The sequence below is a fragment of the Manihot esculenta genome, chromosome 5 (assembly GCF_001659605.2).
Source record: "Manihot esculenta cultivar AM560-2 chromosome 5, M.esculenta_v8, whole genome shotgun sequence".
NCBI classification, from domain to species: Eukaryota; Viridiplantae; Streptophyta; class Magnoliopsida; order Malpighiales; family Euphorbiaceae; genus Manihot; species Manihot esculenta.
In genome coordinates this window covers 2,119,397-2,142,063 of record NC_035165.2, presented here as the reverse complement: position 1 = coordinate 2,142,063, position 22,667 = coordinate 2,119,397, and the positions used below count along the sequence as shown (strand labels likewise).

The window sequence follows — 22,667 nt, the reverse complement described above, 5'->3', positions numbered from 1 at the left end:
AGGCACAGTCTCCTTTTCTCTTACAAGTTGTGTATGCTATTCAAGGTGTGCTTTAGATTAAGAATGTACTGAGCGGAGCCACAACGAGAAATGAAACTTGTTTTGGGTGGAGCAAACTTACTTGATCCAAAGCAGCTAGTAACACTTTTGGTTTAAATACTGATGGTATGTATGCTTATGACACTGGCTGCTTGCTTATGCAATTGATGCATTTTTTTTTTATACAAAGGGACGCATTTCATTTTCATACAGTGCAAGTTTGTCAGAACTAAAAGCAGGGAATCTGCAGGCGGATGCTTTAAAATTTTTCAGCGGATGAAATCAGTTGCTCAGAACATTATACAGGTTAATTTCACTGGCATTGTCCTACATATCAAGCAATCAACGTGTTTAACAGCTTCTGTAAAATTTTGGGTTTCGTGGTATTCGCCTCTATAACTGAATTTATAAATTTGAAAAGAGGTACATGAATAATTAAACAAACATGTGATTCCATCCAACACTAAATTCAATCTAGAATTGAAGCAATGGGCAATTCAAATTCAATCTATACATTACTATCGATTAAATGTGTATATCACTAATTAACTAATAACTCTACAAATTCATTTCAGGAAAATGGTCAATCTTTTACAAACCATAAACCAATTACGACAAATACAAAATAGTCAGTCTTGCAGTTGCAGAAAACCAGAAACAAACAGACAATTGAAATAAATAGCAAACACACTGCACATAGCCACAGATGACAGATATGAATTTGTCAACATGCATAGAGCCACGAACGACCAATTAACCTTTGGATAATTGAAGTCATAACTCACTACTCAGGTTACGAACGAACAGCACAGCGAGAAACCGAGATGTCGAGATTGAATTAGCAGGCGAGGCGCAACGGTGGTAGGAGAGCCTGCGACCAGTGAGAATGAACAAGAGAGAGGAAGGAAGAAGAGAAGCATAGCTATGGCTGAAGAGGCTGGCGGACGTGGGAGTAAAAATCTGTTTAGCTGTGTCTACTATTTACTATAGTCCAATATTATAAATAAACTCATTAAATACTCATTTAATTTTGAAAAATTAATTAAAATATATTTAAATTTTAAAAAATTACTAACTAATTACTCTATTAATTTTTATTATTAAATATTATAGTATTTAATTTTTATAATTTAGCAAAATTTATTAGTTAATTTTTATTTTTATAAAAAAATTATTAATTAATTTTTTTTATATTAATGATATTTTAATTTTTTAATATTTTTTTGAAATGGAATTTTTTAATATTTAAAAAATAAATTTTTAAAATTTTAGAAATATCTTATTTTTTTTTTTAAATAAAAAATTAATTAAAATTTTGTTCTAATACAGACATCAAATAATAATTTTCTTTTATTTTAAACTTTAAACGTGTGATTGATGGGTAATGCCAATAAAATGTAAGATGGGATTAAGAAGAGTAAAGAAGATTAAAATTACAAGGCCAATAACATCATGTTGCTCTTTTTCTGTTGTTTTTTTTAAGAAAACATCTTGATAAATTATTAATATTAATAGTACTTAAAAGATAAATATGTTAGTTGATTTTTCGCATAATACATTTAGTTATATTTATTTATTTTCGTTTTCACGATAATTATTATATTTAAAAAATAAAAATGATTTAAAAGAAACGAAATGAATTAAATTTAAAATTATAAATCAATTAATTGTAGGTTTTTTACGAGAATAATCTACATTAATAATTAAATTCAATTGTTTAATTTAAAAAATAAATCAATTGGATTAAAGTGTTTGTTTATTAATATCAATCTTATATATTCTAGAGAATATCTTAAACGCAATCTGCATCTAACAAAATTTTATTAATTTAAATTTAAATGTTTGGCACGTTTAGGAATTCCCTCTTTTCCACTCAATATCTTTTCCTTTTTACCAAAATGATAGGCTTTATTTTAGTGATCCCATTTTATCGTATGGTGCTAATCATTTGGATATCTCTAGTTTTTAATTTTACTCAATTCAAGCTATTACGTAAGTTTGATTTCAATTCTCACAGTCCAACAAACATTCAGGCACGGAGCTACGGTGGTTTAAGAGCTATGATCCCCTTAAAAAATTACAAATTATTTAAAGGTATTTATATAATTTTATGTATAGCAAAAAAAATTATTATTAAATTTTTATATATTTAAAAAATTTATTAATTAATTTTTATTTAAAATTACTCCACTCTATAAAATTAAATTTTTTAATCTTTCTATCAAATAAATCTCCATCCACTTTCAATATTATTTAGTTGATTTAATTTTATTTATTTATTTTATTTTATCTTTCTCATATTTTAATTTTTTAATTCAAAATTTTTATTTTTTATTTTTAAAATTTTAATTTTAATGCGTAATTTTTTTCCATTCATTGCGTAATTTAATTTTATATGCTATTTTTATTATTAAAAAATAATTATTTTATTTAATTAATTTCTAATATATTTATATAATTAAAATTATTTATTAAACTATCTAAATTTAAATAAATAAATTTTAAATTTTTATTAATAAAAGTGTTTTATAATTAATTTTTATTAATTAATGAGTTTTATGAACTATTTAAATTAAAAAATAATTTAAATTTAATAGATAATAAGTTAGATAATTTAAATTTAAAAATATTTAAATATAAATCAAGTTTTATAGATACTAGGTTAGATTATTTAAATATAGAAAAACAAAATAAAAATATTGCTTCTATAACTAATGGATTAGATAATTTAATTTAAAAAAATAAAATTTATAATAATTATTATATTAAATTATTATGTTATTTTAAATATATTATTTTTTATGAATTTGAATGCCATATTTATAATATAATTTTTTTTTACAATAAATATTATTAAAAGTCAATTTTATAATAGAATAAAAAATAAATTATTGATCGGTTTATTATTGACGTATATTAAAAATATATATATATTTATAAATATTAAAAATAAAATTATTATTAATATATTTTAATTAATAAAAAAATTAAATAAATTATAATTTAATTATAATATTTTATTATTTTTTATAATTTTTAATAAATATTTATTTTATATATTTTATTTTTATTGATTATTTATTAAAATCGGGTGCTCTAAATAAATTTTTTAGATCCGTGGCTACAAACATTGTTATTCCATTAAAATAGACTGATTTTTTTTACAGTAACCCAATTGGTTAAAATTATAATTCATTTACGAAAAATTATTCAATCAAACAAATACAACAGAGTCATGGGTAGAGTTGCTTACATTTTGATAAAAGTCAAAAGGATATTTCACATTCGATAATTTTTTATTTTTACGTTGAAAAAAAAGAAGAACACACACGAAACTCTTCTGCTTATCTCATTGCCAATTTATAAATATTTTGATAAAGTCAAAGGACATTTCACATTTCATATTAATTCATCGGTCCATTTTTATATAATTAGTCTGAAATAAGTATATAATAATAATTGTTCGTGTATTTCATCCTCATAAAATTTAAAATCGATTAGTAAGCAATCTTAAAAATTTATAAAATTTATAAAAATTAATAAAAATTTTTGAATTACGTATGTATTATATAATAATTATTATTAATTTAAGTGTTGAGGTAATTATTTTTAATTTTTTTTTATTTATGTCTACAAAGAATGAACATAGAATTGGATTTAAAAAAAAAAAAAAAAAAAATTCAGCTCGCATTTCCGTTCAATAATTGGAGAATGAATAGAATTGAGGAACTTGAGATTAGGCCCAGCACTACTACGTTCGGCTCTTGGCTGGCCCTGGCACATAGTCCAGCCATCAATATGTCCTTATTTTTGCTTCTCTTTCCCCTCCTCCCCCACAGCCCAGATTCTATCATCCTTTCCTCTCTCTCTCAGCTAACTTTTTAATTTAAAATTCATTGAAACAGAAACATAAACCAAAACCCTTCAAATGCACAAATTAATTTTGTCTCAACGTCAAGCCATTTTCTCAAGGCGCTAGCCTCCACAATCCCTCAAGTCTTGTACCCAAACACTTCTCTATCTCTGTGTATCCATAAAACCTAATATTGATCATCCCCATCCTCTTCCCTGCACCATTTCACTTTATACTCCAATTTTCGTCCCGGCAAGTGCGCTTTTACTTTCACTTTGCTTTTGCCCAAACCTCACCATTTGGTGCCTCCTTTCTCCCCCTTTACTACTGCTTTTTAATATTTGATTTCTAGGTCTTTTGGAAAATTTTTTTATATGCTGTGAAGATTTCATTCATTGATTTTATACCGTCTCTTTCTAATTGCTGGATACTTCTAAGTTCTTTTGAAATTGAAGTGCTCTCTTTGAAATTTCTGTATGTTTCTCTACTTGTCTTTGTTTCACATAACCAAAATTTTGGCTGAAATTACACTACTTGCCATTTTACTGCTCAAGGTCATCTGGGCTTATTAATCATAGAGCTTCCCCTACTTGGAAACTTATTTACCTTGGAATCACAATCTGAGAAGAGTTACCTACTTTTTACCTCCTCTAGGGAGCTTTCTGTTGCTTTATTCTACCTGTTTTTATCTTTATTGGCATTAGTTGTCATAAGTGGTCTTACTTGTTTTGGGGTAGGAGTTGGTTTTGGGTATTGTTTATCTCATAACGGGTAAGAGAAGGAAAAGACCTAGGATTGCATGGGCGAGCATGAGCGGCTATTGCCAAACGGCCTATTGCCCAACGAAGCGGCCTCTGTGATCCGAGTGCTTGACTCGGAGCGATGGTTAAAGGCCGAAGAGAGAACTGCAGAGCTCATTGTCTGCATTCAGCCCAACGAGCTCTCGGAGAAGCGCAGAAATGCTGTAGCGGATTATGTGCAGCGGCTCATTATGAAGTGCTTTCCTTGCCAGGTATATTGCATTTGTCCACGTTCGTTGCCTAGTTTAAGTCCTGATTTTGATCACAAGCCTGTAGATAATTACAGGTAGACAATGGGGTTTTGCATTTGATACCTGATATTATGAAAATAGTGAAGATTGTATCCGATCAATTATGGGAAGTAAGGAGATATAAATAACATCTCATCTCTAAGGCAGGATTATTTAGTGAAGAGGTTATTTCTGTGGTTCGGATGTGAAAGTCAAGTAATACAATGTGCTTGGCAAATGGGCATCGATTGAATCTGCAATGAGAACTTTTCCTTAATTGTGAGGAGTTGCAATTTTCAAGTTGAAGACAATGAGGGACTTGGTGGTTTTGTATTAGAAATGTTTTCAGGGGTATGTGCTAATGTTGCAAATTGGAAGGAAAAATGGACAAACCTAGTGTGAACAATAATGATGATAGCATAGCATTGATTTGAGTAATAATCTTTTTTGTTGTGATGTTGGACTGATGCGTCGTTGTTTCATCATTGCATAAGTGCAACTTTATTCCCCTATTTACCCATTATTCTTATTACCTTTCAGGTGTTCACTTTTGGTTCTGTACCTCTTAAGACTTATTTGCCTGATGGAGACATTGACTTAACAGCTTTCAGTAAGAACCAAAATATGAAAGATTCATGGGCTCATCAAGTTCATGATATGCTGGAGAATGAGGAGAAGAATGAGAATGCTGAATTCCGTGTGAAAGAAGTTCAGTACATTCAGGCAGAAGTAAGATCCATATATAACTCTTTAAAATTTTGTTATTGTTAAAGGCTGTCTGTTCATCTTCCCTACCTCACTGTCTTCGTATTTTCTGTTTGTTTAAATTTTTTAATTATTGCCAACTTTATCAAAGGCAAGCCAGGTGCTTGACTCAGTGGTTCCCAGGCAAGGTGAGTTGCTGCCAAAGTGCCTCATTTTGTGTCTTTTGTGAGGCAACTTCATCTAGCCATTGCATAGTACCTGAGCCAAGGCATTAGTTTGCCCAAGTGCTTGAGATGCTTGGCTCATTTACTTGAGGATTACTCCTCTTCTTTTTGGCTTTTTGCGTGGTTTGTTGGAACTGCTTGGGTTGGATATGCATGGTACATTAAAAGGCTGAAGATTACCCAACCCTATTGTTTTATTTGATATCTGCACTTTTTTATGCTCTTTAATCATCATACGTCAGTGGAAAAGGTTTCAAGTTGCTTCTTGAGATTTTCATCCATTGGATTGCCTTAATTTTTTGCATATGGGTGATATACATATGGCTATATGTATTCTTATTAGTTTTGTTACTGTGAGATGACTATCAATCAGTCACCAGATGGGACCACCATCAGTAAAACTTCCTCACCTTTGTGGGACTAGATTTTAGGCCATTGCTATAACTGTCTCACGGAATCCCTGCTACAGATTTTGATGCTTATGAAATTACTTTTATAGAAAAGTTTAGCTTTTCTTTTTTTTATTTGCTTGTTATTCTTGATGAGATATTGAGCATCTTTTGTTTGAATATACATACAGGTGAAGATAATAAAATGTCTTGTGGAAAACATTGTGGTGGACATTTCTTTTAATCAGCTTGGTGGGCTTTGCACCCTTTGTTTTCTGGAGGAGGTTGGTAGCCTGTAATGGAAATCTGGAATAATTTTTCTTTGGGAAACCGCAAACTGCAATAAAATTTGTATCTTGTCACTGATTATGACTTCTTTCTTCTGTAGGTTGACCATTTGATAAATCAAAATCATTTATTCAAGAAGAGCATTATATTGATAAAGGCATGGTGTTATTATGAGAGTCGTATTCTGGGTGCTCACCATGGATTGATTTCCACATATGCTTTGGAAACCTTAGTTCTTTACATATTTCATGTTTTCAACAATTCCTTTGCTGGACCGCTTGAGGTGGTTTTCTTACATTTCTTCGTCATCTTGTTGCATTCGTCTGTTCATTTTTCTGATTTTTCCCCTATGCATCTAGGTTCTTTACCGTTTTCTTGAGTTCTTCAGCAAGTTTGATTGGGAAAATTTTTGTGTTAGCCTTTGGGGTCCTGTGCCCATCAGTTCACTTCCAGATGTAGCAGGTATATTTAATTGCTTGAAGCACTTACATTAATGTTTCAATTAGTGTCTTATGTGTTTGTTCATTTACTGATTTACCAGTATCAAGTATTTTATCATGTGCTTTGCAGCGGAACCTCCTCGTAAGGACAGCGGGGAGTTATTGCTGAGCAAGTTATTTCTTGAGGCCTGCAGTGCTGTATATGCTGTTTTCCCTGGTGGCCAAGAAAATCAAGGGCAACCTTTCATGTCCAAACACTTCAATGTTATTGATCCTTTGCGTGTGAACAACAACCTTGGACGTAGTGTTAGTAAAGGTACTTGAGTAGAACTTTGGTTATCTTCCTTTTTGATAGACTCAGCATCACTTTCATTGTCTACTTAATGTGATAAAATAAATTGCAGTCCATTTGGTGTGCTTCTTGATACGTGTTCTGAAGGACATTTGCAGATTAATGAGCTTTAAGAATGATTGGTTATGGTTACAATCTGTTACAAGTAGGTTATTTCATAGCACGATCAAGTAGGTAATTGCCTGCTAAACTTTTACATATTGATGTACAATTTAACTTAAATAAAATATCTTCTAAGAATATAGTATAAAATAATACAAGGAATGCATTATAAGTTCAGGATTAGCTTTCTCTGGATCTCTTTGCTCTGCAGATTTGTTGCTTGGACAGCTATTTGCTGATGCTTCTGCTATTTATAGATTTTGTTAATTTCATCTCATGAGCAAATTCTCTTCTGCTGTAGTTGGTCACTCTCCCTATGTGGCTTCTAGCCATTTGTTTAAATCTGTCAGCCAAGACAAAGTGATGTTGGATGAATAATGATTTATATGTGGGATAACAATATCTCGAGTGTCTAAGCTTTTTTGTGATTTTCTATTTGAATTTGTGGATTTATTTGTACAATTGAGCACCTAAAACGGGAAAATTTGCAATGAAGTGCTTCTATACTCTTCTGGTGATTGGATGTCAGATATGTATTTGAAACGACCCATTAAAATAATATAAAAAGGACTTGACATATCAATAGACAACTATTTTAGTTAAAAAGGACCATGTGCCCTTCATATGACATCCTTTTTACGCTCTCAATGTTGGTAGGAATGATTTGAAAAATATTAGAAAGCCATAGCATTTATTCAAACGACCAAGAAAAGTTCATCCACCAAAAAAATTGTTGTTGAGAGTCAAAAGAGGAAGAGAAAGCAATAGTGAGAGCAAGAGGGTTGAAGAGAGATGGAGAGTAAGAGCATGGCTGTTACTGAGGAGCAAATGTTATTGAAATAGTCTATGTGTCTTCTTTAGTATGAGAAGCAAATTTTTATGTAATTTTAATCCATTATAGGACTTGGTGCTCATAAAAAAAGTCTAAAGGCTTTTGGTTGCAACTTTCCCCCATTTAGGCATTCAATTACATAATAAATTAAGTTTTTCAAACAGAAAATTCTCAATAGTTTGCGCAATTACAATATCATTCTTTTTTCTTTTTTTTTTCAAATTATGGTTCTCTCTTTATATGTAGATAAAAGTATGTCCCTTTTCTTTGTTGTGCATGAGAGGCTAATTGGCTATTCCAACTAATTTAGTTGGACTGTTTACTTCATCAGAGGATTTTAAAGAGGCTTTGTGTGATCTTTATCTTTTTTCGGCATCTAGAAATGAGATGTGTCATGTTCTCACTTTGTGAAGTCCTCTATGCACATGTATGTTATAGCTAACACATTGCAACTGGGATATTAAATTTGAAAGAAATTAGGATTTTGGTAGTAGTTGCATGAGTAAGAAAAGAGAATATGGTGGTGAATTGTGAAAGATGAGAATAAAAAGTGCTTTCGGAAATGAAGAAAAAAATAGCAGTTGTTCCCAGAGGCATATGTGATTGGAGTTAAAAATTTTCATGTCAATATAATTCCTTTTGTGAATGTTTAATGGTTATATTCTCTTACCGTTTTTCTTTTTGAAATTTGTACTAATATTTCTGTATTGTTAGTAACTTTTGGTTATGCATATAATGCACATCTTTCCAGGTAATTTCTTTAGGATACGTAGTGCATTTGCATTTGGGGCTAAAAAGCTGGCGAGGTTACTTGATTGCCCAAAAGAGGACATTTTTTTTGAAGTAAATCAATTCTTTATGAACACCTGGGACAGACATGGTAGTGGCCAGCGTCCCGATGCACCAAGAAATGATTTGTGGCAGTTGAGATTGACACCTCCTGATTTTTCACATGGGTCTGATAATCTCAGGTACAATTCAAACAGCAGAACTTCTGGTCATGAAGCTCAAGTTGATGTGACACTTGGTTCCCGTGGTGTTCCCTCTCAGCATGGTTATTATCCCTTGGAAAGCTCATCCAGAAGTAGTGAAGTTTCTGTTGTTTCCCGTAGTCACAGCCAAAAGACTTCTGTTAGTTCAAATAACACAAGGAATTCTGATCAATCTAGAAGGGAAAGCAGTTTGAATCAGGGCTTGCCTGCTGACAAGCACCAAAGAAGTTCTAAACCTGAAAACTTGATCAGTGACCTTCAGGGAAGGTATCTTTTTGCAAGAACACGCTCTAGTCCTGAGCTTACTGAGACATATAGCGAAGTTTCTTTTCAAGAGAGACATATCAAAGCTCAAGAAACTGGAGAAGGCCATAGCTCTTCTGTTAGGTTAGAAAACAGCAGGAGGAAAAACCTGGAATCTGATAATTGGGGAAGTCATGGAAATAGATCTTCAACTGATGATCCTTCATCTATTAGACAGACCTCATCCCATGAAAGCCTTGATGTTGCTGGTGATAACAGTGCCTCAAATAGTTACCATGAAGATTCAGGCAAAGGTGCTATTGCTGAAGAATTTGCTTCTGTCTTGGGGACACAGCAGATGCATCAAGAGGATCAAGATCTTGTGAACATGATGGCATCATCCGCTGGTCTTGGTTTTAGCGGACAGGTTCATCTTCCACTGAATTTGGCATCAAGCCACATACCTCTTCCAATCTCACCTTCAGTTCTCACTTCAATGGGATATCCTCACAGAAACTTGGGGGAAATGCTACCTTCAAATATTCCGATGATGGATAATCCATGGGGCATAAATATGCCATTTCCTCAAGGCTTGGTTTCTTCGCCATTCAATCATTATTTTCCTGGCATAGGATTGACCTCAAGCACAGAAGATTCAGTTGAACCTGGAAATGAAAATTTTAGTTCTATGGAAATGAACCTGAGCAGGGCTGATCACAATTTCTGGCATAAGCCAGAAAGGGGCTCTGACAGTGGGTTTGATCTTGACAATGGAGGCTTCAAAATCCATCAGTCAGGTGATAAGCAGCATTCCACTTCAGCTAGTTATAACTTTGTTCCTTCGTCCCGATTAATTGGCTCTCTTAGTTCTTTGAGAGTTCAAGAGAAGTCCACCAAAGAAGCCCAAGGGTTAACGAATGAAGATCGCATTGATACTTTACCATATCAAGAAAACAGGGGTGCTGAAGTTTACTTTGATGACAGAAATGCAGGTTCAAGGTCCTTTCCTATTGTCAATACTAGCTCTCTGAGAAGTAAAGTCTCTTCTGAGAGTTCGTGGGAAGGATCAACTGCGAAGGCATCAAAGTCAACTAGGGAAAAGAGAAATAGGAAAACAGCCTCTTCTGTAGTGCCATCTGCTGCTTTTGGGAAAGGTAAGAGTGTGTCTGAAAATTCCTCCTGTCAGGCAGATGATGAAAACAAAGACCAGAATCAAGTGTCCACTATGGGTCCTGAAATGACTGAAAGAAGCACAGTACCTCCATCTGCTGCTGTGCATGTTCCAAGGCATCAAATTCCTGGATTTGAAACAGCACAGATGAGTGGATCAGAGTCATTGATACCTTTTGCTCCGATGATTTTAGATCCTAGTTCAAGGCAAAGAAATACAGATAATTCAGGGGTTGTTCCGTTTGCATTTTATCCGACAGGGCCACCTGTACCTTTTGTTACAATGCTTCCAGTGTACAACTTCCCTACTGAGTCAGGAACTTCTGATGCATCAACACACCAATTTAGTGTTGAGGAGGTTGGAGACAACAGTGATTCTGGTCAGAATTTTGATGCGTCTGAGGGACTCAATCAAGCTGAGGTGTTAAGCACTTCTAATTCTATGAGAAGACCTGCTTCTGTAGAGCCATTGGAGCATATATCTGACATTCTTAACAGTGATTTTGCTAGCCACTGGCAAAATTTGCAATATGGACGGTTTTGCCAAAGCCCACGGTGTCCCACGCCAATGTATCCTTCACCTCTGGTGATGCCACCTGTATATTTACAAGGCCATCTTCCATGTGATGGGTCTGGGAGACCTCTTTCAACCAACATGAATCTTTTCACGCAGCTTATGAGTTATGGGCCACATCTTGTTCCTGTTGCTCCTTTTCAGTCTATTTCCAATGGACCTGCAGGTGTTTACCAGCACTATGTTGATGAAATGCCAAGATATCGTAGTGGAACTGGGACCTACCTGCCAAATCCTGTAAGATAGTTTTTAATTTAATATTTTACTTTGTGTTTTCTTGTTTTTCATTTCTGCACTTGTATACACCAGTTTTATTTGGTCTGAAAAAAGAGTTTGTCATTCGCCCATGCATGCATTACTGTCTCAGTCTCCTTAAATTGATTAGTTTATTGGTTTTTTAAACTAACAAAGTGTCTTCTCTCTCTCTCTCTCTCTTTCTCTCTCTAGGATTTTTGGCGATTTACTGTTTTCATTCAGTGATCTTAATGATCTCATCTTTTCTGATGAAGTTTTAGGTTTTGATATTGCTGATTTTTTTCACCACTCTTTCAAATTTATTTTAGAGGGTATCTCCTCGGGATCGCCATTCTACAAATACTAGAAGGGGAAATTACAGTCATGATAGAAATGACCACCATGGTGATAGGGACAGTAATTGGAATGTGAATTCAAAGCCTCGGGCTTCTGGCCGCAGCCACAGTCGCAACCAAGCTGAGAAGTCAAACTCAAGGTTGGATCGATTGGCAGCAAATGAGAGCCGAACTGATAGGACATGGGCTTTACAGAGACGTGATTCGTTCTCTTCATACCAGTCTCAGAATGGCCCAATCCGTTCAAACGCTTCACAGAGTGGTTCTGCCAATTTGGCATATGGCATGTATCCACTACAGTCCATGAATCCTGGGGTTTCGACAAATGGACCTACGTTTCCACCTGTTGTCATGCTATACCCTTATGATCACAGTGCTGGATTTGGATCTCCTGTGGAGCAGCTTGAGTTTGGATCTCTTGGGCCAGTGGGTTTCCCGGCTGTAAACGAGGTATCACATTTAAACGAGGGAAGTCGATCGATTGGGGGATTTGAGGGGTTTCCTGGCAGCTCTGCCCAGCGGTCTTCACCAGATCAGCCTTCTTCACCTCATGTTACGAGGTAGTCATCATTCTGTTTGTTAAGTACGAGGCAGTGGGCCTAGCCAAGTTAGTGATAAGTGGCCGTGTCTTAGAATCATAGTAGTAAGAGGTAGTTCTACAACAGCAATCTATTTTGAGTAGGATGTTGCAACTTCACTTTATTAATTGCCTACTATTTCATCGAATATGTAATGATGATTTTGATTTGTTTTCATAACAGGGGCATTTGATTTTATTGCCAGATCAGTGGCCCAAAGGAATTATCAGTTGAAAGATGAGGATTTCCACCTCGTGTTTCTGAAGCAAGGAGGAAATTGTGGTGGAAGAAACTGTGATGACACCTCCCCAGTTACCAGGCCTCTGTGGTCTCACCTCATTCCTAAAAAGGGAGAACTCGCAGGAATATTCTGATAATCGCATGGGAAGTTCTCCATTCATGCTAGCTCTTTCATGTTTGTACACTAATAATTTCTTTTCTGCCCCGTTTTGCATGGATGTAGCAGTTAGGTGGTAGGGAGGATGCATGACTCGGTGTTTAGTCTTTAATTATAGCCTTACATTGTAACCCCACTGATATAAAAGCTCGCAGGTTTAGAATCTAGGATTTCAGTGTTATAATTTTTTTTTGTCTCAGGAGCTTGTTCCACACATGGTTTTAGGAATTTTCATTTACAAACTCAGTGTGGGAGCTCCTTTTACGAACTCTTGCTTAAAAGATACGACGTTGTAGCAATACTCCCACCTACATACAGAAAGATTACTCTCGTTTTATAACTGGAAGTAAAAAAAGCTTTCGCTTTTCGTTGTTGGTGCTCTCTGTTAGCAACTGCCAACTTGTGATGTTCAGCTGCGGGTGATACTGTGATAGTGATAATTTCTGGTCCTTATAATTGATAGATATACAAGCCTTCTCCACCTCATCCCTAGGCCCTGTTTTGGAGGCCATGTCTGCCATACGAAATATTAGCCGTAAAAACCTTTCAGATCATTGGTAATAATTATAACAGTTGCATTATTCCTCGAAGTCAGTTGGCAAGTTTAACATCTCACGCTTGGAACCAACTTTAGCGAGATTTCCTTCGGCAAATTAGGACTACAATATTTCACGCTAAATATTACGCTCATAAGCAAAATTAAGAATACTTTAAAAGAAAAAATTCCGACAATTGCGCATAGATGTTTCCCTACAAAAATCCTCTGCCTGTATTTTCCAAGTGCGTTAACAAGCATTACCTAAGAATCAGCGTCCTTGTTTAGCATGCCAAAACTATTTGGAGCGCAAACCAGGGATATTCCTGAGGCCCATCTTGCCAAGGACGAGCTTGGGGATGGCAGGGGGGTTATCAAGTCCCATACTTCGACTGAACTCATTTGCGAGCTCCACAAGCCTATACTTATCCCTACCCACCAGTTTAGTGGAATTGTAATACCCTAACCAGGCCTGGTATGCTGTTTCTTTATTTTTCATCTCGACATGGGACAGAGCCCGTTCCACCTGTTCCGTAATTTTGATTGCCAAAAAAATCAGATATTGTAGATGGAAAAAATTACAAGAAAATTGAAATTAACCAGTAGCAAGTTTTATTGTGAAAACAGGAGAAAGCCCCGAGAAGAAGCTACCTTTGCCTTTGTGTCTGGGTCCACCGGTGGGACTGAACCTTTTGTTATGGGCAAATCTTTGATGGTAGATAAAAAAGATTCCTCCCAAGGTGCAAGTAACAATATGCCTAGCCCTTCTTTACCTTTACGGCCGGTTCTACCAAGTCGATGTATGTACTGTTCTCTATCAGCTGGCAAGCCCACCTGTATGCAACCGTTTTTTTTTACTTAATTAAGACAAGAAAAGTAAATTGCTTCTAAAATTTTAGAGAGAGAATGGAAAATAAAATGTATACGTAAAGGTTAAAATAAAAATAATCCATATGAGATAAATATACTTGAGTCGTTAATCTTCATAACTTATGAATAAAAAAATGCATATTTCAATTATCAAAACGGAATCAGCATAAGATAAAAGAAAATGCACCTGAATGACAAGGGTAACATCAGGATAATCAACTCCACGTGCAGATACGTCAGAAGTCACAAGAATAAGGCCCTTTGATTTCCGGAATTCATCAGAAACCCTTGTCCTGTAATTCTGTGCCTTTCTGGAATGGATCTCTCTGACATTCAACTTCAGTTCACCAAGAAGGTTAGCAACCATTCTCGTAACCATAGCAGTTGTACAGAATACAAGAACCTGCAAAACCCAAGTGTTAAGTTAACATGTACTAAAAGGTTACCGTAAGGTTGGCAAACAAAGTATTTTCTTTTCTGACACTATGAAATTCTAACCATAGATTCTGTGGCTACAACAGTCAAGATCTCAATAAAAATAGCCACAGTTTGTGGATTTTAAAGCATACCTTATAATCAATGTTATCTACAATGTGATCCTTCAAAAGAACATATAATATGGGAAAATGTTTGTCTAATAGAGCAACTAGATGCATCTGTCTGACCTGAAATAATCCAAAAAATTAAGATTACAACACAAATAATCAAGTAGATAATAAATTTCATCAAAGAAACCTACCTGCGTGTGCGTCTCCTCAGTTCCCTCTTGAACTGTATTTATGAATTCATGATCTCTTTTCAAAGCAATGTGACAGATTTGACGAACCTTCAAATTGCAACAGAAAATAGAGCATTTGACATCAAGAATTGTGGCAAAAAGCCTTTCTATAACTTAAAAGTTCTCAGTACATTTTAAGGCATCAAATGTTAAAAAGAAACCTCTTCAGGAATCGTGGCTGAAAACAGAAGCGTTTGGCGTTGCTCTGGAACAGCAGCAATTATTTTTTCAAGATCTTTACGAAATCCCATGTCTAGCAAATGATCAGCTTCGTCAAGTACAAGGACTTTCACACCCATCAGCCTTGCAGCAAATCCAGAAGTATTCTCAATATGGTCTCTAAGCCTCCCAGGCGTAGCAACAAGAATCTGTGAATATTTAATGTGAGAAGTATAATGATGTCCAACCCTTCAGAAAACTAATTTATTGTGCCTTTAAGTTGGAATTAGTTTTTTATTCAGCACATACTACGGGCAATGACTCACAATCTAACTGGTTGGTAGTGTTAGATTTGAAATGATAGATTAACAGAGACGAATTCAAATTCAGATTACTTGGTCATCTCGTTCTAAGAACAGTCCTATGCTTTGCTAATGCCAAATATATTGTGAATAGTTAAGTTATAGGTTTGATACTTGGCGTAGCAAAGATATAAGTCTATATATAACAACTCTTTAATGCTCAGTTAATCTTCACAACAATTAACTCACCTGGCATGGGTTTGCTTGCATTTGTTTCTGTTCAAGGGCAAGTTTTGTGCCTCCAATAACAACTTGAACACCAGTAGAAGAGTGATACTTCAATAGGGTTTTTGCTTCTCCAGCAGCTTGACTTGCAAGTTCCCGAGTTGGGCATATAACAAGCACAAGAATCGGGGGTCGTTTTTTATCACGACCAATAGGAGATTTTACAACCACTTCAATTGCTGGAAGCTGATTAAAGAGAGATTTGGTTATAGCTCAAAAATTTTCTTATGGTTCACACTCAAGTATTCATATTTAAACTAAATAAGTAATAGGGCCTGTATTTACCATTGGGGTTTTGGAAGAGAAAATGGAGGGGGGACTCTCTAAAAAATTGTCTACAAATATAAAGCATCCGCTATAAATTAAAGAAAAAAGTTGCCACATTTGACAGTCCAAGACTCCAAGAGGACTTCACCGTCTAAAGTGTATAGATCATTCAAGAAAACCATGGAGATTAATAAGTCCTTGATCAGTGCTAACCAATAGTCTACCACTGGTTAGCATCCCACCAGTACTAATGCATACACAAAATAAAGTATCTTACCAAAAAAGCTACAGTTTTTCCAGTGCCTGTCTTAGCCTTAGCAAGAACATCCTTACCTGGAATCAAAATCAATATTTGTACTATCATCTTATGGACAAATAAGATAATATCTCAGCAGAGATTAGCAACACAATTGAGGGCAAGTATTAAGATGAGAATCAATTGCAATGATTGCAAATTTGGAAGTGTGCTGCTGATAAGGTATTTTAATATTTTGGCCCTTAACAGAAAGAGACAAAATGGATATAAAAATATCAACGTAGTTAACGCTAATTAATGTGGATAATCGAATCAAAACTATTCATAGAGCATTTAGCTGGTTAAGAGCACTGCTAAATTCAATAATGATAAACCAAATAATATAGAACCAGAAACTAAGTACATTCACATCATGCAGATAAAATAACAAGACACAAATTAAATATAGAAGGTGCAGCACATTAAAACTTAAGAAGAAAATGACCCATGCTTCAAATACTAAACCTCATCTCTTATCTCAATAAGACAACAAGTTAAACAAGAACAGAACTAGACCATGGAGGAAAGAAACACACCATTTAGGATATGTGGAAGAGTAGCCTCCTGAACAACAGTCATTTTCTCATATCCTGCATCCTTGATTCCTTTTATAGACAATGGAGAAATCGAACATTGATCGAATCTGCAGGCATTCGATAGAATTAAATACTTTGAGCAATAGAAAGTAAGAAAAATGAAATAGGCCAAAGTGAATCATGTTACTTATGCATAAGCACATGATGTAGTAAGCCAACTAAATCATGTTACATCAAAGTACAAGGCTGCATAACTTTCCATGTTAACCTTGATATGTTTTGATGCCTTATGATGTGTCTAAAGTCCTATGAGAGGATGCATGGACATGCAAACATCCTTTTTTGACTGAGGCTTCCCTTTTTGCTGCTTAGTCCCATAGCTAAGCTTCTCCAAACCAGCCTGTGACTAGACATTTACTATCAGGAAGAAGGTTTTCAAAGTAAATCACCAGAAAGTAAAACTTTCCAGCCAGGACTCCATGAACAAAAAAACTTTTCAAAAGACAAAGTTCATCACATTTTTCCAGTTCTTTCTTCTTTGTGGGACAAGCCTAAGGCGTGTTGATATTAACACTACAAGTATTTGGCCTTCGTCTTTATAGCAATAACTTCCACTTTCTCCTAATACAGGGTAATAACCAGTTTATGTGCGCAAAAATAACAAATATCACAATGGTAAAGCAAATTACAACCCAAAAGTTGTACATGAATACAGTTTATTTGTCATACCTAGACTCGCTTAAATAAGAATCGGATTTTTCAGGTGAGAGAGGCCTATAGTTCTCCGATCCAAATGAAGAGGTTGCATTTCTCTTTAACATCCCATCATCTTGAACATCTTCATCAGGATCATCACTCTCCTCATTAACCAAATCATTGAGATGCCCTATTAACTCCTTCCCCCCAGACTCGTTGTCATCAATATCGCCCTCATCTTCCATATCATCAACAAAATCCCGTTTTCCCCTTTTTGCCTTCCCATCTCTCCTAAACCCTGAATCCATCCCTTTCCCACCTTTCCTTCCATTCATCAAATCTCTATTCTCAACTTTCTTTCTCCTCGAGTTAAATGTGTCCGCATCACCATCCACACGTCCACTATCAAATCGCTGACTTACACGTGAGTTCCTCGAAAATGAATTCGCCTGACCGCGGGCTCTCCTCTTAGGGGACTCCGCAAACCCGTCCGAGATGATGTCCCTTCTCCTCTTCATTGAAAAGCCTTCTCTATCTCTTCCTCTTCCTCTACTTCTACCTCGGCCCTGATTATTATTCCTATCTCCGCGGCTCTCACCTCTATGACTGACCGTATCAGAATCTGACTCGTCTTCGCTAGTGAGTCGTCCACGGAAAGAACTGGTCCTCAAATCACTGACCCAATCACTGAGTTCGGCTTCATCTTCGATCAAACTCTTTGAAGCTTTCACGTCTCCTCTGTCACGACCACCGTGGCTGAGTTCGGGTCTGGGTCGAAATGACCGAGTGGAGAATCGACAAAATCCGAGCTGCGAATTGAAATGAGGGCCAAAACTTAGATATTTTAGTCTAAAAGGGAATAACCAAGACAAAACGGGGATGACGCTAGAGGAGCTAATGAGCGGAAGAGATTTCATGGATAGCTTACCGGCGACTGGAAATTTTGGGTTGATGAAGTGGAGCTGCGGAATGAACTTAACGGGCATAGTACGTCTACAATTACGGGTTTCCGGCCTTGAGCGCCTGAGAATTTCTGTTTACAGGAAAGATGTTAATTAGGGTTTAAGGCCTTTATATTAGATAGAGGCGCGGATTGTGATGGGGTTTAAGGGTATTGCAAACTGCCAAGCTAAAAATCGACCGCTCAGACTAACCTAAAACGCACCCGTTTTTCTTCATGATATTTTTGCATAGAACATAAATACACATTGTTGTGTTAAATGTTAGTAGCTAGGTTGGATTCTTGCCCATCAGAAATAATTTAATTCAAGATGGAGATTTTTATCTCCCAGTTCCTTTCTCTTTTTGAAGCAACTTTCTATTTTTCAAGTGAAGTCTTTTATCATTGGCTTCCTTTTTTCACTTGATCTTATAAATTATTTTATTAGAGAGAGAATTTTATCTTTAAATTTCTTTATCTTGTTGAAATAAAAATTTTTATCATTGACATTGATCATAATCTTTTATCTCTTTTCAGTAGAACTACCCTCTTGATCTTATGAATTGTTCTATTCTTTTTGAATAATATATATTTTTATTTATCTTTTAGATTATATTTAAATTTCACAGTGAGACGTTATTTTCAAGATTTATTTTGATTGCTTTCTTTTTTTTATTATTTTTTTAAAATATATCAAATAATTTCAAATAAAACGAAGGAATCCATACATCTATTTATTGAAACATTTGCTTATTGTATGTGTTGCTATCTTTTTTCTAATATATTGTTGCACAATTTTTTTAGAAGCTCAAATGTATGCTTTCAATTCAATTTCAACAAAAGAATTAAGGAACAGTGGCTCATTAGACTCGGAAAATCCTGAAAAAATACGAGTGAGTCATGGAATAATATATAATCTCCACTCTCTTCTATGTTATTTTGGTAGTTTTGATTGCTTTAAACTTATAGCTGTTTTTTTATCTCTGATACCGCTTTTGTGAGTATATCAGCTAACTGGTTTTTTGACTTTACAAACGGAAACTGTATAATCTTTTAGTTTAATTTTTTCTTAATGAAATGTCGATAAACTTCAACATATTTGATGCGATCATGTTGTACGGGATTTTATGTAATCTCAATTGCAGCCTTATTATCACAGTAAAGTTTCATTGAGTTTGCATTGTCTATATTCAATTATTTTAGAACGCTTTTAATCCATAATAACTCGCATAAACCATATACCATACCTCTGAACAATAATGATGTTGGAAAATATAAAATACGATATTACAGATAAATTACAACGGTGATTTCAATATATGAAATTTGGAAATCAATTCTTACAGGATCATAATTGATCTGATATCATGTTGAATGATAAAATTTGTGAATAATTCAGTTGTTATGTATTCTTATCCGGAAACGATATATATATAGATACATTTATAATACAAAATTAGGAGAAAAAAAGGAAACAATACTATTATAAGAAAATAAGATAAATCTGTACATGAAATAATATATATATATCATATATGTTAATTGTGTAAATTTTTATAATTACGTAATATACTCTTAATTAGACAATTTATTTAAATAATATGTATCAGCGATTTAGATAAACTGAAATTAAAAATCTCTATTATTAAATTTTTTAAAATTATTCTTATAGATTTATACCAATTAATAGTTAAATTTCTATATTCATATTCATCTCAAATAGTATGGAGGTGGTGGTGTTAGGAAGTGAATATCTATTTGATTAAGACTGAATTACCAAATTTACTGTAATTTAACGTTTTTTGCTTTTAGAGTTCGACGCTTGCTCTTCATTAGACTTGTTTATATTTCTTATAGTTTTGAATTTTTGTTGTTTGTGAATGGATTTAATGTCTTTTATGTATTTTCTCCCAAAAATTTTATTTTACGGTAGAAAAAAGTTAGATAGGATAAACGATATTTATATAAATTTATAATTATTATATTTCAGTTTGGATGGGTTGAATAAATTGGTTAGCCCTATCAATTTTTAATTATTTTATTTAGTTTTGAAATATTCAATTCATTGTATGTCTTATTTAAAATTTTTATATAGTTTTTAAAATATAATAAATATAATTATATATTTTACTAAAAATATCCTTTTTTTTAACCGTTTCAAATCATGTTTCACTCTTTTTCTTAAAATAATATTTTTATTTATTAATTTACTCATATAACCTTATCCAACGTAGAAAAGTTAAAATTTATTAATGTTAATAAAAAAAATTAAATGAAATGTAGATAACTACATTGTTTAAGCCATAAGAAAATTAAAATAAAAAAAATATTTTATTTAATGAACAAACTATCTTGTATTTTTTATTTTCTATGAAAATAAAAGTAGATTTATTTTTTACAGTGAGAAGAACATTTTATTTAATGAAGACATCAAGCATTCAAATGAAGCATATAAACCGAGTATAATTGATGTGAATATTTTATAAATTAAAAATAAATAATTTGTAAATTAAAATACATAAATAGAAAAACTCAAATTTTAAATCTTAAACACTCCCTACTGCTATTTAAAAAAAAAAAAATAAATATTAGCAAATAAAAGGTTGCTGCTATTTTATGGGCCTCGGCCCTTTTTTGTTAAGATCAAGGAGGACTTGTTTCTCTTCTCTGTGTATGGGCGGAGTTTTCATATCCCTGATTATTGTTTATATAAATAATTAATTTAATAAAAAATATATTTTTTATAATAATATTTATATATTTTTATTTAAAAATTAAAATTTAAATATTTTTAAATTATTTAAAATTTTAAATAAAAATTATTTTTATATAAATTATTAATTAAAATATATAATATTAAATAAATTTGAATTTCATTCAATAATAATGATTGAGTTTAAGCGAATTAGGATAATTTATATTAATTTTTAATTAAATTTAAAATGAATTCATATATTTCATAAATATTCTCTCAGTTTACTTGTAGTTGCTAATTTTAATATAACTTACTCTTCTACATGTTAATTAAATTATGCTTAAATCTATATTAAATGAAAGTGGATTAAAAAATTGAACAAGTCATATCCACTCAAGTGGGAGAATTGCGAAATGTCTTGGGACACGAGTGATAACTGTTTAGTGACTCGGAAAAATTTAGCAGAGAAATTTTGAAAGATTTGCTAAGAGAAGTTAAAAGAGAGAATTAATGAGTGAAAGTGATTGGAAATTTGGAAGTGGTCCTCTCAATAATTTCTATAATAAGTCGAACCAATAATTGGCCCATCCAGAAAGCAAGATTGGCTCAAAGAATAAGAAGTAAGTTGCTGCGTACTAAGGAGTGAGACATGGACACATGACGAGATTTTTCACAAGCCCCAATTGCCAATTCTTCATGTGGGAAAGGAGATGAAAGGAAAGAGCCATTTACTGGACATTGGACAAGACCTGCTTGTTTTTCTTTTATTTTTCTCCTTCAGAATAAATTTTTCCGAGACATTATTATTATGAACTTTTTTTCAAATGCCACCAAAAAAAAATCATCGTTGAAGGCTTTTGGAGGCCACGAGACACCACCATAACTATTTGTGCTTATATGAAATTGATGGCTCATTGGCCACTTGTGCTGTTCGTGGTGTACAATAGTCGCCCTTTCTTTTACTTGATGGGTTTCTAAATTAGCTTTTTTTTTTTTTTTTTTTTGCAATTTCATATAATTATTAATAAAAAAAAAATTGGATGAATTATGACTCATGTCCAAAGAAAAAAAAAATAAACAAATAATTTTAATTGATTTCTTTTAAAGTTATTTAATTTTAGCTACTGCATGTTTTATTAAGTAATTCATTAAATCTCTGTTTTTTGTTAAAAAAAAATCCTAAGAGATGGTGAAGTTTTATACATGATAAAAAATTAAATTAATTACTTGCCAAATTTAATTAAAAAAAAATGTGAAAATAGATCATAGAACCACTTAAACTATGTTGGGAAAATTTTTTTGAGAGGAAAGAAAATAAAGGTATAAAATAAGGAGGAAAAATAAAAGTGAATGAAAAGATATATTTTTACATTTGTTTGGATGTTTGGAAGAAAAAATAAAAAAAATAATAGTAAAATATATTTTTTACCCTCTCAATTATTATTAAAATAAATTATTACAAAGTTAAAAATGTAATTTCATTAAATTACTGCTCGTTTTGTCTCCATTTT

The 22,667-nt window shown here is 33.3% G+C and overlaps 2 protein-coding genes across 6 annotated transcripts; one reads left to right on the top strand and one right to left on the bottom strand.

Annotated features, from left to right (window-relative positions):
- The first annotated feature begins 3,875 nt into the window (after positions 1–3,875).
- Positions 3,876–13,165, top strand: LOC110615238. Of its 4 annotated transcripts, none has more exons than XR_002487926.2 (9): positions 3,876–4,904; positions 5,463–5,651; positions 6,432–6,524; positions 6,629–6,811; positions 6,888–6,990; positions 7,099–7,284; positions 9,006–11,470; positions 11,797–12,473; positions 12,585–13,165. XR_002487926.2 is itself a non-coding variant. In XM_021757017.2 (9 exons), the coding sequence occupies exons 1-9, from the start codon at positions 4,692–4,694 to the stop codon at positions 12,592–12,594; spliced, it is 4,029 nt and encodes a 1,342-aa protein (XP_021612709.1). In that variant the 5' UTR covers positions 3,876–4,691; the 3' UTR covers positions 12,595–13,165. The 4 variants fall into 4 exon arrangements, 2 of the variants coding, with proteins under 2 accessions (XP_021612709.1, XP_021612710.1); XR_002487927.2 differs by having other exon boundaries at positions 11,797–12,501; XM_021757017.2 differs by having other exon boundaries at positions 11,797–12,383.
- A 323-nt stretch (positions 13,166–13,488) lies between these two features.
- On the bottom strand, positions 13,489–18,607 carry LOC110615240 (DEAD-box ATP-dependent RNA helicase 31). 2 transcript variants are annotated; one of them, XM_021757020.2, is made up of 11 exons: positions 18,450–18,607; positions 17,555–18,330; positions 16,826–16,932; positions 16,272–16,327; positions 15,692–15,913; positions 15,143–15,349; positions 14,943–15,029; positions 14,773–14,868; positions 14,391–14,606; positions 13,985–14,167; positions 13,489–13,859 (listed from the first exon to the last, which is right to left on the bottom strand). In XM_021757020.2, the coding sequence occupies exons 2-11, from the start codon at positions 18,037–18,039 to the stop codon at positions 13,632–13,634; spliced, it is 1,887 nt and encodes a 628-aa protein (XP_021612712.1). In that variant the 5' UTR covers positions 18,040–18,330; positions 18,450–18,607; the 3' UTR covers positions 13,489–13,631. The 2 variants fall into 2 exon arrangements, with proteins under 2 accessions (XP_021612712.1, XP_021612711.2); XM_021757019.2 differs by lacking the exon at positions 18,450–18,607 and having other exon boundaries at positions 17,555–18,443.
- Positions 18,608–22,667: the final 4,060 nt, after the last annotated feature.